Source organism: Chironomus tepperi, unplaced genomic scaffold (genome assembly GCF_022539635.2).
Source record: "Chironomus tepperi strain 1889 unplaced genomic scaffold, CSIRO-AGI_Ctep_v1 contig_412, whole genome shotgun sequence".
Taxonomy (NCBI): Eukaryota; Metazoa; Arthropoda; class Insecta; order Diptera; family Chironomidae; genus Chironomus; species Chironomus tepperi.
In genome coordinates this window covers 234,021-249,548 of record NW_027226534.1, presented here as the reverse complement: position 1 = coordinate 249,548, position 15,528 = coordinate 234,021, and the positions used below count along the sequence as shown (strand labels likewise).

Below are 15,528 nucleotides of genomic sequence, written 5' to 3'. Positions count from 1 at the left end.
AAACATTTTAGGTTTTTAGACTCTGAGTCACTTCTTAGCTTCATAAAGTCGACTTTCGTGTTACGTAATAAGTGAATGAACCCTTAAAGGCTTCTCTAATTTACAAAAAGCTGACTATAAACTAGTTCTTGACTATTGATACTGATTGTATTTCACTTGATAATTAGTAAGCAATAGCCAGCTTTAGGTGTCATCTGAGGAAGACTATTGATCAGTTTGATCAAAAACAGAACTTAAAGTTCACAGTATGACTAGCTTAATATTCTAAAACAGAAACAAATGATTCTAAGTATTAAAAATCAATTAACGTCTAATAAATAAGCTTGATTGATTCAATTAATAATTAATGAATGCAACAACTTGAGTAGTAAGCACAACAATATTTTTTTTATACAAGTCATGCAAAATTATTTAAGAAAATTGCAGCTGTGTAAACCGGCTTTTTAATTTTTGTATTGAATGTGTGAGCATATATCGTGAATGTGTTTACGGAGCTCTTAAAGTCAATTTTATTGTGTTTGTGAAAATAATGATTTTTTGAGAGTTATCAAATTATTACTAGAAGCTGTAACTATTAATGAATTTGTAGTATTTTCAAGGGATGGAAAGTCAGAATTGTTCCAAAAAAAAGTCTTTTGAGTCCAGAAAATATCTGGAAAATTAATCAAATTATTATTGAAATTCGTATACATATTTTGTATGAAATAATCAAGTCAGACTTAAGGGAGACCATGATTCACAATTGATATGTACGGCTAGCAAAGCAAGTCAGTATATAAGTAAGCTGAACAGACTTAATATTTCAGCTTCAGGTAAACTTAATAAAATTTTCTTCATACATTCAGTCTCAAAATTCACTTTGTTTAATTAAGTTATGAATTTTTCTCAATCGCAAGCTTAACGTTCACTAAAATCTAGAAAATATTTATTTTACCAATATGAACATTTTTAATTTCAAATTCAGAGAATTTTTCCTTTTAAATCTTTTCAAAATCATATCAGCGTCAACAAATTGGACAGAAATAAATGAGTATTGCGGGATTTCACATTCTGATAGAATTATTGGTGGAAATACTGCAACTCTAGGACAATATCCATGGATTGCACATATTGGACTTCTGAGAAATGATAATGGACAACATTTACTAAGGTAAATGAAATAATTTGCACAATATTAGTGGATGGTATTGGTGATCATAAAGAGTGATGACTCGAGACTTGTCAAGACTGAGACTTTGAAGAATTTCCTTAGATACTCGAAAATTTATCGAAACTAAGACTTTGATAACCCTAAAATTCTTAAATATTGAAAAGTTTGTTCCAACATAGAGAAAAAGTTTGTTCCTCAAATCCTCGTCCCCTCCCTGAATACACCCCTGCAACAACTAAAACTGTTACTAATTTAGCAACAAATTACCGATAATTTGTTTTGCAAAATCAATCAAGTTTATCAAAACTCACTCAACCATAAATCATATTAACCTTACAGCTATGAATGCGGTGCAACACTAATCCATCCAAAATACGTCCTAACTGCTGCTCATTGCGTAACTAATTTTAAAAAAGATGAGAAAGTGTAAGTAATTTATTTTTAATTAATTTGTCAGTTCTTTAAATTTTCTCTGTTTTTAGTGCTACAATAAAGCTTGGTGAACATAACCTCAAAACCACTATTGACTGTGAAGGTCAACATTGTGCCGATCCACCACAAATTGTATATCCATCAAGAATTATTTTACCGATTGAGTACAAAGGCTCAACAATGAAGCATGACATTTCACTCATTGAGCTTGTCGAGCCAGCAAAAATAACAAATTATGTCCAACCTGTTTGTCTGCCAAGTGTGGATATGGTTAAAGAGGATTTGATTGGAAAGAAAGTTGAAATTGTGAGTTTGATTTAAAATATTTTAGACAAAGATTTCCTGCCAACAGTCAAAATTAGAGCTTGGATTTTTATATGAAATTAAGTCGACTTTTTCATACAAAATTCTTGCGATTTCAAGCTCGTTGGATGGTAGATTTTGGCCACAGCATTAGAAAACTGATCTTTCCAGTACATTTGAACTTATTCTTCGGTGCACCAGTTTGGATCCATTTCCAAATTATCCCTAACAGGCAAAACTACCACTTTTAGGTACTATAATGGTCTTTGAGTATCATAAATGAATAAATTTTGCCTGTTAGGGTATGTGCCGCGGAGATTCAAAGTAAATCATTTAAAAAAACAAACAAGTAACTCCTTTAATTCACACATTTAAATCAGTTACTAACAAATTTATGATTTATCAAAATAATGATTAAAATTATTAAAACGACAATTATTCATATTAATTGCAAAGCCTTTCAATCCTCTAAAGCTCTATTTTTTATATTATAGAATCATTCCAAAATCATCACTCGATTCATTTAGAAGTGAAAATTCGGAATTAAAGTTTATTTAGTCGGAATTTCATAAATTTTTAACAAATCAATTTAATTTAAATTTTTAAAAAGTTAATAAAAAGTGAAAATTCAAACTTGGTGGTTCCGTAAAGTTTCTGTGGGACCGTAAAAGGATCACTTAAATGGTCCGAAAAATGCTGGTGATTAATGTCTTTATGTGAGTATCAATAAGTATTTTTTTACTGTTATAAATTATTTAATTGAAATCAATCACATCAAGTGTTAGTAATATATAAATCAGAGTTGTCTAAACTGTATACCGCGAAACAATAATGTGCTGCCAACATTTTTTAAAAATCTAATGAACCGCATGCCGTGAAAAGAGTTGTGCATAACTCTGATTTAGATAAATTAGTTTTTTAAGCTTGGCAGTCATGCCCCCTCTGCCTTTTTGTGATTCATACAAAATTATTTTCAAAATCCCGATCTAAATATGAACTTTAAAATTTATATTTTTAATAGCTTTGCTGTCCTTATGTTGGGATGTTCTGGATCCACTGATATCAAATGTAATTTTGGGCAAGAATCCTATGCTCAAATAGGCTCTATATATCAGTGTAATGTTCAAAATGAACTGCTAATAACTTCAATCCAAAATTCAGTAATTACCTCAGCAACAGGCAGTCACGTTAGTGGAAAATCGAACGATGATGTTGAGGGTTTTATTAATTATAATAAAGGCGTTCAATATTTTCCAAAAAATGTTCAAAATATCTTTAAAAATATAAGAAAAATTAGCATTAACTATGGCCGAATCAAAGAACTTCATCAAGAAGATATGAAGCCATTTCCAAAGCTGGTGAATCTGTATTTACATAACAACGATATTGAAGTATTAGAAGAAGGAATTTTCGCATACAATTCAAATTTGGTATGCATTGACCTGCGATACAACAAACTTGTTCATATTGGACAAAATGTGTTTGAAGTATTAGCAAAACTTACTTACTTGTTTCTCAACTCAAATCCATGCATATCAATGGATGCTGAAAATAATTCCACTGCTGTTGAAAAAGTTATCAATCGTGCCAAAAGTCAGTGCTTTGACTACAATTTTTCTTACTTCGTAAATACTCTCAAATATCTTGAAGACAATCTTGTATGTACAAATTCTGAAACAATCTCTATTTTTAACGCAACATTGAAAGACATTAAAATGCAAATTAATAATTCAACATTATCAAAATATACAAAGTTTCAACAAAAACTCCAGAAAATCTCAAATCTAACAGAAGAAAATGACTGGACAGTTAAAACCAATATTAAGTCGGTTGAGTCAACTTTAAAGAGCAACAAAGTTGAAATGGAAAACGAAATTAAGAAAGTGCTTGCAGGCTTAGAACAAGCTACCAACAAGTCATCAATACAGACTATCGGCATATTAAGTACAATGATATCCAATAACATCAGCAACGTTCAAAATGTAATAAACGAACAAATCCAGCAATTTCACAATATGTCAACTTATATCAACAATCTGGCTGTTAAGATGTCTGCATATAACATGGACAAGATCTCAATTGTCAACAATAGAATTCAAAGCAATCAAGCTAAACTTAACAACAGAATCGCTTCTATAGAAAAATCCATAACCGACAAAATAGACAACATTGAGCAAATTCTGCGTACTGATCTGGCTGTCAAGATGTCTGCATATACCATGGACAAGATCTCAATCGTCAACAATAGTATTCATAGCATTGAAGCTAAACTTAACAACAGAATCGCTACTATAGAAAAATCCATAACCGACAAAATAGACAACATTGAGCAAATTCTGCGTACTGATCTGGCTGTTAAGATGTCTGCATATACTATGGACAAGATCTCAATTGTCAACAATAGTATTCAAAGCATTGAAGCTAAAATAAACAACATTGCTGCCGCAGAAAAATCCCTAACCGACAAAATAGACAACATTGAGCAAATCCTTCGTAACTACATAATAGCTGACACCCGTAATACTCAGAAGTTCCAATCAACCGTCGAAGACAGACTGAAAGTCCAAAATTACAAGATTGACAACAGTGCAGGAATTCAAGGCTCAACTCAGTCAGTTTTGATCGCATCATGTGCATTTTTGATCTCCTTGATCATATTCATTGCATACAAGAAGTTCCTGTTCCGTGTTATGGAAATTGAGGATCCAATAGATGGAATTTAATAAATTTCGATCATTTTTGTTATATTGCTTTTTATAGAGATGTTATACATCATCATAGAGAAGGAATCATATATTATATTATGCATCATTTAATCGTTAGTCATAATATGTGGCTTATGACAATTATTCACAAGAATTATGACAATAATTTTTATATTATTTCATCACATTTACGACTATAACAATCAAATAATTATTTAGGGAACCAAAAGCTATTACTAATGCTATTGGACTATTAATAGGGCGGAGTCAAAATTGTATATTGCCTAATCTTCTCCTATTAAGCATTACGCAAAGGCTTATTCAGGAGAGGGCCCCCCGAAAGGGAAATGTATCCGTGACGTTACGTAATTTCTGAATGTTTCCGTCATTTATCGCAATGGCTGTCAATCTTTTTTGTGGTACGGCTACTTATTTATCTCAAATGCTTAAATATTTTATAATAGACAAAGACCATGCTTTTATTATACTCAACCATATTAATCATATTAAGTATATTATTCTTATTACTTGCTTAAAAATCAATATTTTAACTACTTATTAACTGATTTTATGCTTTAATTACATGCTAAATTCACTGTTCTATCAGATCATTCAAATAAACCTAATTGTTGTTAGGTACTGCTGAAAGCTTCCGGTGACACAAAAAAATTCTTTAAACAAGTTAATATACAAGTTGTAATGGTATTTTGTTAAATTGGAATGCCAGACATTTTCTTGATCCAATACTGCTTTCAGACTATTTTATACAAAGATCACATAAATTATTCTTTAAAAATGTATAAGATAATTTTAATTATTATTCATATTTTTATTGTAACTGACTAAATAATTTCAAATAAAAATTCTATATAATCTATATTATAAACACCTAATTCCTTTGCTGATACAAGAACGGAAGCCATGTGAAGCCGAAAATTGAGGGGTATCAGGGGGTATGGGGGTGTAATGTGAAGTTATGTGAAGCTATGTGAAGCTGAAAATTCTGAAGATGGGGCGCCACGGGCGCTCCCGATACTCTAGTATTATTATAAAGGAGATTTTTTCCCCTCATCCACAAAGGTATAATTCTAAGATTGCATTAGAAATCTTCATTATTTAAGAATTATCAACATAAACTACAGAGCTCGTAATCGACTTGCATTTAATACGCAGACTTGTCGACTTAACCCAAATAGCACAAATCGGTTAATCGATCCAACATCAGGCCACTGTGTCTCTGGCATGGTACCGAATTCAAACTGAATCCGATACCAAGTCAGAGTCACGCTGTACTAGGAAACGATCTATTAACCGATTTGTGATATTTGAATATATGCATTATTTAGGCTGGTTGGGGCTACTACGACATCGATGACCCAAAAACATCACCAATTCTTCAAATGATTCGCCTTCCTGTCGTCAATCTCGATGAATGTAGAAAAGTCAAACAATTATCACAATACGACATCGGTCTAGGTCAACTGTGTGTTGGTGGAGTCGCTGGAAAAGGTAAGTAGGTGATAAAGGTAGAGGCGTATTCAGGAGGGGATGGGGAAGTTGACTCTTTTTAGAAAATATGATCTATGCTAAAAGGTTCCCCATCCCCTCCAAAATTGTCTGGCTACGTCCCTGGATAGAGGACTTAAAAATTGAATGAATGAGTATAATTAACCGAATAAGAAGTCATAATGGGCGTATTTTGGGTATGAAAAATATTTCTTAAGGTCATTTTATGATAAATCTTTAAAGAAGCACTTCCGCATCATTTAAACATGAAAATAACTTCAAGCTCTTTTTCAAACAAATTCAAACTTTTCCTTATACCGAAAAAAAATAAAAAATAAAGTCCATGAGTGCCTCAAAGCATGCAAGTGAGTCGAAAAACAAACAAATTTTACCAAAAATAACCGACATAAAGTGAAAGTTTTCCATTTTTACGAGACACAGTCAAGCACAAATAAAAAGGAACTTACATCAGTGGAAATAATTTTTATTCCTTCATCTTTTAAGTGCTCATTTTTGAGGCAGCAAATGGAAGAAATTTTCCATAAGATAACCATAAATAATGATGGTTGAAGAGATTGTAATTGCCATTAAATGAATCTCTTTAGTTTAATCGCATAAATATTTCGCATTAACTGAGGGGTTTTTGGATGATGGGGAGCGTGGGTGGATGTATGATATAAAGCAGTGTTGTCGAAACTATGTGTCGCGGCACACTAATATATGGTCAATTTTTTAAAAATTCCATAAGCCGTGTGTCATTTGCGGTTTCGGTCGAGGCTGACCATTAAGGTGTGCCGTGGTGCAATAAAGTTTGGACAGCACTGAGATAGCAAATGAATGGTTCTGACGTTCATAATTTCTTTTTGTATGCTATTATCATGGGTTATAGTTAAAGTGTGGATGTCATTTGGTGTGCTGAAGATTTGGAGACTGAAATTTAAGCTTTTTTGGAATTATTTTATTATGTTCAGCTAAAAAAATCCAAATTTTCATGACTTTACATGTAGAATTGCCAATATTGCCCAGATGTACTACATAGAACCACCATTTTGCTTACTAAGACTAACTTTTCAGCTGCTCCACCACTAATTTCACTTTTTTTTCAAAAATAATCTTTCATCTCAAATTGCTTGCCATTTTGCAATTCAAATTTGCTTTTCTTTATATTTTAATTCTTATTTGGGTCTGTTCACATATGATGTTATGCCAAAAATACTAAATAATATTTAATGACACTTCCTGACTCTGGTCCTTGTTATAAAGTGAATTTTCCTTTGTTTAGGCTGTTATTGAACCCTCTCCCTCCCCTTTTTCACTAAAAATCGAACTTAGTAACTTAACTGCAGTGACGTATTCAAGAATGACGTAGTAAATGGGCTTGGAGGTCATCCTCCTCCCTATTGGAAATGACTCCCTCCTGATGAACGACTCCCTTTTATTAAAACTTAAATTATTTCCATCAACTTTTTCTTGTAGTTTTTTGAGCTCTTTTGTTCTGTTTAAAAAAATTTTTTTTTCTCCCTCGCGATATGAAAAGTAATTTATAAATGCGAAGTGAAGAGCATCTTGAAATAATTACTGACTCATTAAAATATTCAATATGTAATTAACATAATTCATACATTTACGGATGGAAGAAAAAGGAGGCAAGGAACTGAGGGCAAATTATGTTTTTTTTTTTGTGCTCATTTTAAATGTTCTGTGTTTGATCAAGATTTGAGGGGTGGACACTGGACTTTTTTATAATAGGGGTGCAAAACTAAGCAATAATAGAGACTTTTGGAACTAAAGAGTGTCAATCAAGGTACAAATTAAGTTTCATTGTTTAAAGGGGATATGAAACTGTGACTAGGTTTAGATATTTGGACCAAAGGGGAATGAAACTATGAAAGCATTAAATTATTTGCATTAAAGGGGTATGAAACTAAGAACAAATTGAGATATTTGGACCAAAAGGGTATGAAACTAAGAACAAATTAAGATATTTGGACCAAAAGGGTATGAAACTAAGAACAAATTGAGATATTTGAATCAAAAGGGTATGAAACTATGAGTAAATTAAATTATTTGCATTAAAGGGGTATGAAGCTAAGAACAAATTGAGATATTTGGACCAAAAAGGCATGAAACTAAGAACAAATTGAGATATTTGCACCAAAAGGGTATGAAACTAAGAACAAATTAAGATATTTGGACCAAAAGGCTATGAAACTAAGAACAAATTGAGATATTTGGACTAAAAGGGTATGAAACTAAGAACAAATTGAGATATTTGGACCAAAAGGGTATGAAACTAAAAACAAAGTGAGATATTTGGACCAAAAGAGATATGAAACTATGAAAATATTGAATTATTTGTATCAAAGGGGTATGAAACTATGAGCAAATTTTAAAAATTACAATAATATATCCTAAAATACTGAATACTAAGTTTCACATCCTCAAACCAGCCTCTGTTTATTTTCATTACATTCTTATTCTTTCATCGAACAAAAGAAAATTATTCAGAAAATTTGCCTTAAAGCTGTAAATTAAAACTTTTCATAAACATATAAAAAAAGATGAAAAAAAAAAAAATCCTCATCAAAACCTTTAAAATAATATAGAATACCTCCAAAAAAGTAGCAATAATAACAATAACAATAATAACATACCAGGAAGCAAAAACATCCAATTTTATGTTTATTAGAAGGAGCAGGCAACGGCATAAGATTGTAAAACATGGAAAGTACTGTGGAGGTAATTTGCACATCATTAAAATATTTTTTTTTCTGCACCCCACTGCTCGCGTTCACCTCGCGTTCCCCTTTCCATATCTCCTTAATAAAACAATAAATAAAACCTTTTTTTCGTTTTTTTTTGTTTGCTCCTTTCACGACTGCTGCCGTTGCTTCCACTCGCACACGTAATCATTATTTAAGAGTTTTCGTGTTAATTTTTCTTTTTTTTTTTGTCTCCATTTTTTCTTATTTTATTTTTTTTTTTTGCTCTTCCGTTAATGAAAATTTAAGTGACACATTGGATGGAAATTTGTTGATGTTTACTAAACGCACATATACACTTACCAGTATTTTGTACATTGACACACAGCATGATTTTTTTTTTTTGTGTACTCCACAAATTGTTTTCTTATTACATGTCTTTCATGATGAGACATGACTTAAATGAGGATGCTTTGAGTTGGGGGGTTATCTTGAGATCAGTTTGACTTTTTTTAATGAGTTGACTGTCTTATATTAGACTTTTATTATAATCTGTAACTCCTTACTGTCATATAAGTCATATAAGTACACAAGTTTGCTATACTGCCTTTGGTCACAAGCTTGCTATACTGCTCTTGGTTAGAATCCACAAGGGAAAAGGCGTCCAGGTGCTCCAAGAGCAACATAGCGTAGGACGGTAATGAAGGAATGCCAGTTAGATGTCAAAACTGAGAATTTGTACAAGCTTTGTGATACGGCCAGAAACAGAGTCAGATGGAAGACTATGTGGTAACCTAGGCTAAGTAAGTAAGTAAGTAAGTCATATAAGTGTCAATTCGGTATTCTTAGTGTCTATTTGATCTTTTTAGTGTCAACTTCATCTTCTTAGTGTTAGCTTGGTCTCCTTTGAGTCAATTTGGTTTATTTAGTGTTCATTTGGTCTCCTTGATGTCAATTAAGTCTCCTTGGTGTCAATTAAGTCCCCTTAGAGTCAACTTAATCTCCTTAGTGTCAACTAAGTCTTCTTAATATCAACTAAGTCTCCTAAGTGTCAATTTAGTCTTCTCAGCGTCAATTTTGGCTTTAATTTTGGCTTGATCTCCTTAGTGTCCAATTCATATCTTTGTTGTCAATTCGGTATCTTTAATGTCAATTAAGTCTCTTTAGTGTCGATTCGGTATCGTTAAAGCCAATTAAGTCTACTTAGTGGCTACTACATCTCCTTAAAGTTAATTTGGTCTCCTTAGTGTCAATTCGGAATCCTTAGTGTCAAGTAAGTCTCCTTTTTATCAACTTAGTTCCCTAAGTGTCAATTTAGTCTTCTCAGTGTCAATTAGGTCTGCTTAGTGTCAATTTGGTCTTCTTAATATGAACTAAGTTTCCTTAGTGTCAGCTTGATCTTTTTAGTCTCAACTTTATTTTCAAGGTGTCGACTTGAGTTCCAAAATATCATAAAAATCATCTTGATGCTGCTATATTACTTATTTCTCATCAAAGATTGAATTTCTTACTCGCAGAAATGTGTCTTTGACACATATTTCACGGTACCACGATAAACACACCACTGTTACTGCTGTTACAGTTCCTTTTTGTTTTAATTTATTAGATGATGGCTGCGCTTGTTCGTTGGTGTAATTTAATTATTATAATATTTGCTCAATTAATTGATGTCAAATGAGAAAATTAACAATTTTTTTTTTTGCTGTTGTTCATAAAATGTAATTGGGTGGATGGGGTTTATGTGTTGGCTATGATGTAGCTAATGTTGTGTTAGTAATTAGAATGCAAATTTTATGATTATTATTGGAGGTTATTGGAAGAAGTGTGAGTGAATTTTATGTTTTTAAATAATTTGGTTAAAGTTTTAAATTTAATTGAATTTGTTGAAATTTTTCAATTTATTTCGATTGAATTTTGATGGATTTTAAAATTAATCGATTATTTCAAAAAATCTCTACAAAAAATTACATTTAAATGCGTAGGAATGTCAATTACAACCAAATTTGATATCAATTAAAAATATTCAATTTATTATTCAATAATTCAAATGAAATTCAAATCAAATTCAATTTTCAGTCCATCAAAATGCAATCAGCAATTAACGTTGATTTTATGACAATTTTCGAGAAATTAATATGCATTATTTTGTTGATTATTTTCAGATTCATGTGAGTTGTGGAATTAAATGTGATAAAATTTATGATTTTTGAGATTTATTAAGGGATCGCTCACTTGAGGGACCCTCGTGTGGGTCTGAAAAAGCTCATTTTAGTGTAATTTAAAGTAATTTAAGAAATTCCTCTTAGTTGAACTTCTCCCCGCCTCCTTTGAATCAAGCATAACAAGTGAATGGTCCCTAATTACTTTAGATGCTAATCTGTATCAAATAGTCAAATTTTATAATTTTATCACATTTGTCACATTCCTTATTGAGCTGTTAACCCAAAAAAAAGCAACAATTAACCACAAAAATTTAAATATTTTTACTTCAATCATTCAAAAGGCAACGGCGATAGCGGAGGTAAATCTCAAAAAACTTCCCTACTTGTTCCTACCTCACAATCATCATTAACTTCTTCATTTTCAAATAATAAATTCATTTCCATCCTTTTTCAGCTTCCACAAATTTTCATCATTTTTCATATCTTTTTTTCTAATTTTTCTTTTTGTGCACACCAGGACCGCTCGTTAAAGCAATGCCATTGGGTGATTATGGACCACGTTATGTACTTTTCGGTATTGTATCTGTCGGCGTTCCATCATGTGGAAAATTTCCGGTTCCCGCTGTTTATACAAATGTCTCTCACTATTTACCTTGGATCTATGACAACATTAATTGAATGAAATATGCAAATTGTTATGAAGATGGCAGGAACAGGACGATGTGGATTTTTATTGCTGTTATTAAAATGATGTTTATGAATTTGTTATGATTTTGTTATGGCTGGTCACTTATTACGCAATGCTCTTAGTGGGTCAAACAATGAAAATGAGGGGAGGTAGTCAGGAAGTCGAGTTTGTGTATTTCGTAATAAGTGAACCTAATGTTGACGGCAATAAAGATGTTGAAAATTTAAATAATTTTTTTAAAATTCATTCTTAAGTAATCAGACAAGACCTGTTAGCAGGAGTGTATCCAGGTTTTCTGGGAGGACTGGTAACCCGGAGCCTAACCAAAATTACAATTGTGTGAAAATAAAAATCCAAAAAATAGGTCAAAAGCTCATTCATTCAAGCTATTTGTATGATCATATAAAAGTGCTGATTTTTCCACAATATTTCTGAAACAAAAGAACATTTCTATCCAATTGAATGATTTAAAAATTGTAAAACTGTTAATGCTTAAGCATTTATTCATTATTCTTTTAATTCATTCACAATTTCATGTTTGTGCTGCACTCATAATGCCTCAAATTGAAGTAAAAATATGAAAAATAAACAGAAAAATTGTGAATTAATGTTTTAAGGATTCACTGAAAGCTATTGTGCATTAAATTCCAATTGTTGCAAGCACATTAAACATTCACTAAAAAATTTATGTTTGTTCTCCTTCAACTCCTTTTGGTTCCTCTCTGACCACCGGTTCACCATCAAGTTTCCTCAAAAATGGCAATCGACGTGCTGCTTCAACCTTCCAAACACTTTCCTCCATTGACTCTGGTAATGGATTTCCAACAAATAGCAACTCTTCAATTGTTGTGACTTCCTGAAGTCGATTAAACTCAACCCAATCTTTGACTAAGTTATTTGACAAATAAAGCACACGTAGCTTTTTGAGGACATTTATGCCTTTGAGTTTTTCAATGAAATTGTAGCTCATCCAGAGCTCTTCGAGTGTATCAGCGACACATTCAAGTCCAGATATTGTTTTAATATAGTTACGACCAATTGAAAGGATTTTGAGATTTCTCATTCCATTTAAACCCATTATTTTGTCAATCATGTTGGTTGAGAGGCTTAGTTTTCTGAAAAATTGAGATTTAAATTAGAATTACTTATAGTTTCACACCCTGTCAGTATTTTCATAGTTTCAAACCCCGTCAATATTATCATAGTTTCACATTCCGTCTGTATTGTTATAATTACACACTCCGTCTGGAAATTCATAGTTTCACACCCCGTCTGTATTTTCATAGTTTCACACCCTGTCTGTATTTTCATAATTTCACACCCCGTCTGTTTTTGCAAAGTTTGATATTGTGTCTGTATTTTCATAATTTCACATCCTGTCTGTATTTTCATAGTTTCACACCCCGTCTGTATTTTCATAGTTTCACACCCCATCTGTATTATCATAGTTTCACACCCCAGCTGTATGTTCGTAGTTTCACACACATCGACTGAATTTCCTTAGTTTCACACCCTTTCTGTGCTTCAAACGTTCACACCTCGTTGATTACATCACTCAACATTCTAATTATGTACAAATTCTCAGTAGTTCCAACACAGCAGCAACAAAAAAAACATCCAACACAATTCAAATAATAAAACAATTACGTCTATAAAATAAAACTAGAACTAATGTCTTAACAATTTCCCAAGTACCACATTTAAAAAAAAAAAAAGAACTCAAAGAACATGAAAACTTACTCGCATCTAACTAATGTACCCAATTGTGGATCCATTTTCTCAATTGGCGGCCATTGAAATTCCAAGTGTACCTCAACAGCTTCAGTCGCATTGCATTTATATCGCTCTTCAAAACGCTTTATGGCTTCTTTTATGGTTGTCGCTTTTTGTGCCATAATTAAAGTTCCTTTTTTTTACTTTACTTTCTCGATTATATGTAATGAGATGAAGCCAGTAATGACTTTTAAGTAATAAAGTTATGAAGTTTATGCTGCAAATAGAGCTGAACAGAAATGCATATAATGAGAATGATAATTATTTTCAACGATTATTATAATGATGATAATGGAAATGACAATTGAGATGAATGGATATGGTGGGAGTTGAAATCGAGTAGAAAGCGTTAATGGACGAAAGTTTTTTTTTTTCTGTCATTATTTCTGATATATTTCATTGTTGGATATCTGGTTGAGATTGGATTTGTTTTGAAGTTTCTTTAAATGATAAAGTTTTGCTTCATTATTGGTTGATGATTTGTAAGGATTTCTGGTTTTTGAGATTGTCCAGCATTGGGGGGATGTCTGGAAGATTCAGACAGTCATCTCGAGATTTGACGTGCACGTTAGTTCTTAAAGACTAACACATATCTACTTAGAAAAGCTGTAAACCAGCTCATGTGACATAATATATAGTTAAAGACTCTAAGAATCAGATAATCTGAGAAGACATTTAAAGTTAGGGCGGCCATCTGCTGTATTTTTGCCGGGACGCTGCTGTACTTTTCTACCTTGCTGCTGGGTCCCGACAAAACCTCAAAATGTCCCGATTTTTCAAGAAGTCGAAAACTCCATACAAATTTTGGAATTTTTGATAAATTTTGAACATTTTCCTTTTTAAGGTCCAGGTACACGCCCAGGACTGAAAATACTGTTTTCGGAATTTCAATTATTTTCTGTTTCTAACGTTTTATTATTTTTTTTTCAAGTTTCTAACATTATTTAACTAGTTCTTTGAACATTAAGACTTAACATAGTCCAAAAGAGCCTCAAAAGTGCCAAACTTAGTGTTTTGCGAAAATCCTCTGGCCAAAAGAGTCCTATTTTGCGAAAACTAACTATCTAGTTTTAAAAGCTATTAACCAGCTCATCTGTCACAATATAGAATTAAAGAATCTGAATTAAAGTGAATTTAAGGAGGAGAAATTTGAACAAATTAAGACTATTTCGATACATAAGGATTCACCTTACTTAACAGCTAAAGTTACCTTTTCCTATATTTTATTTATCTAAATTTAAATTTATAAATTTCCACAAAAATTGCATCAAAGTAAAATCTGTGACAAAAAACAATAAAACAATGCAAAATAACAAGCAAGTTGAAGTTGTCTATGACAACCGTTGTCATGATGATCGAAAAGTTACTCAAGTTTTTGTAAGGAATATAGAAAACTATTAAACATTTCAGTTGCTTAGCAAAATTATGTAAATTTTTTCAGCAAATTTAAGTTAATGCAATGAAAAGAACAAAAATTATGTTCAATAATAGACAAAATTACAGATTTTTTTACTGTAAAAGTGACTCGGTAGGGGTGCACCAAGGGAAGGAAGTTGGGGATTCAAATTAGCCAGAGCTCGAAGTCGACTCGAGTTTTATATGGAATCGTGTCGACTTGAATGGACTTTTTTATACAAAATCCGAGACTACTTTGAGATCTAGAATTAGCAATACGATTCTTTTTGCTTTAGGGATTCACTGATGTATATGCTATTATGCAGCAAAATATCAGATATAACGAAATTGAAATAAATACCAAATATTAAACAACAACGTGACGTATTCACAAGGACACCGCTACGACGCCATATTGATGTTAAACCAAGAATATGCCATGACGGCACCGTTAAACCTGATTTTGACCCATTTAACGGCAAAAAGTTCCGCATTGTTGAAGAAAATCTCAATTTCTGTCAATTTTTAAATAAAATCATGATTTTTCTGGGAATTTTCCATTGAAAAAATGTCCAACCCTTGACAAACACAACTAAATAATTCTAGCTTATTGAAAATCCTTAACTCACTCCTTATAACTCAAAACGGAAGTAAAACGGCTGTTGATTTAATCAGAACAAGTTTCAAATAAAAAGCCATAATTTTATGGGCG

General features: G+C 31.9%; 2 protein-coding genes across 2 annotated transcripts; one reads left to right on the top strand and one right to left on the bottom strand.

Annotated features, from left to right (window-relative positions):
• The first annotated feature begins 601 nt into the window (after nucleotides 1-601).
• LOC139097028 (CLIP domain-containing serine protease HP8-like) lies at nucleotides 602-11,007 on the top strand. The gene is made up of 7 exons (XM_070648788.1): nucleotides 602-608; nucleotides 714-767; nucleotides 1,003-1,150; nucleotides 1,490-1,576; nucleotides 1,633-1,888; nucleotides 5,937-6,099; nucleotides 10,961-11,007. Exons 1-7 carry the CDS (start codon nucleotides 602-604, stop codon nucleotides 10,981-10,983), a joined length of 738 nt encoding a protein of 245 aa, XP_070504889.1. The 3' UTR covers nucleotides 10,984-11,007.
• A 1,259-nt stretch (nucleotides 11,008-12,266) lies between these two features.
• On the bottom strand, nucleotides 12,267-13,614 carry ODA-Dnal1 (Outer dynein arm dynein axonemal light chain 1). The gene is made up of 2 exons (XM_070648847.1): nucleotides 13,389-13,614; nucleotides 12,267-12,763 (listed from the first exon to the last, which is right to left on the bottom strand). The coding sequence occupies exons 1-2, from the start codon at nucleotides 13,541-13,543 to the stop codon at nucleotides 12,334-12,336; spliced, it is 585 nt and encodes a 194-aa protein (XP_070504948.1). The 5' UTR covers nucleotides 13,544-13,614; the 3' UTR covers nucleotides 12,267-12,333.
• Between the last annotated feature and the right edge of the window lie 1,914 nt (nucleotides 13,615-15,528).

Excerpts from the sequence above, each read along its gene's own strand:
- LOC139097028 (XM_070648788.1), top strand. Across the intron at positions 1,577-1,632 it reads TTTAAAAAAGATGAGAAAGT|TGCTACAATAAAGCTTGGTG; the intron begins GTAAGTAATTTA and ends CTCTGTTTTTAG. Across the intron at positions 6,100-10,960 it reads TGGTGGAGTCGCTGGAAAAG|ATTCATGTGAGTTGTGGAAT; the intron begins GTAAGTAGGTGA and ends GATTATTTTCAG.
- ODA-Dnal1 (XM_070648847.1), bottom strand. The coding sequence starts at position 13,543 with ATGGCACAAAAAGCGACAACCATAAAAGAAGCCATAAAGCGTTTTGAA. Across the intron at positions 12,764-13,388 it reads GGTACATTAGTTAGATGCGA|AAAACTAAGCCTCTCAACCA; the intron begins GTAAGTTTTCAT and ends TCAATTTTTCAG.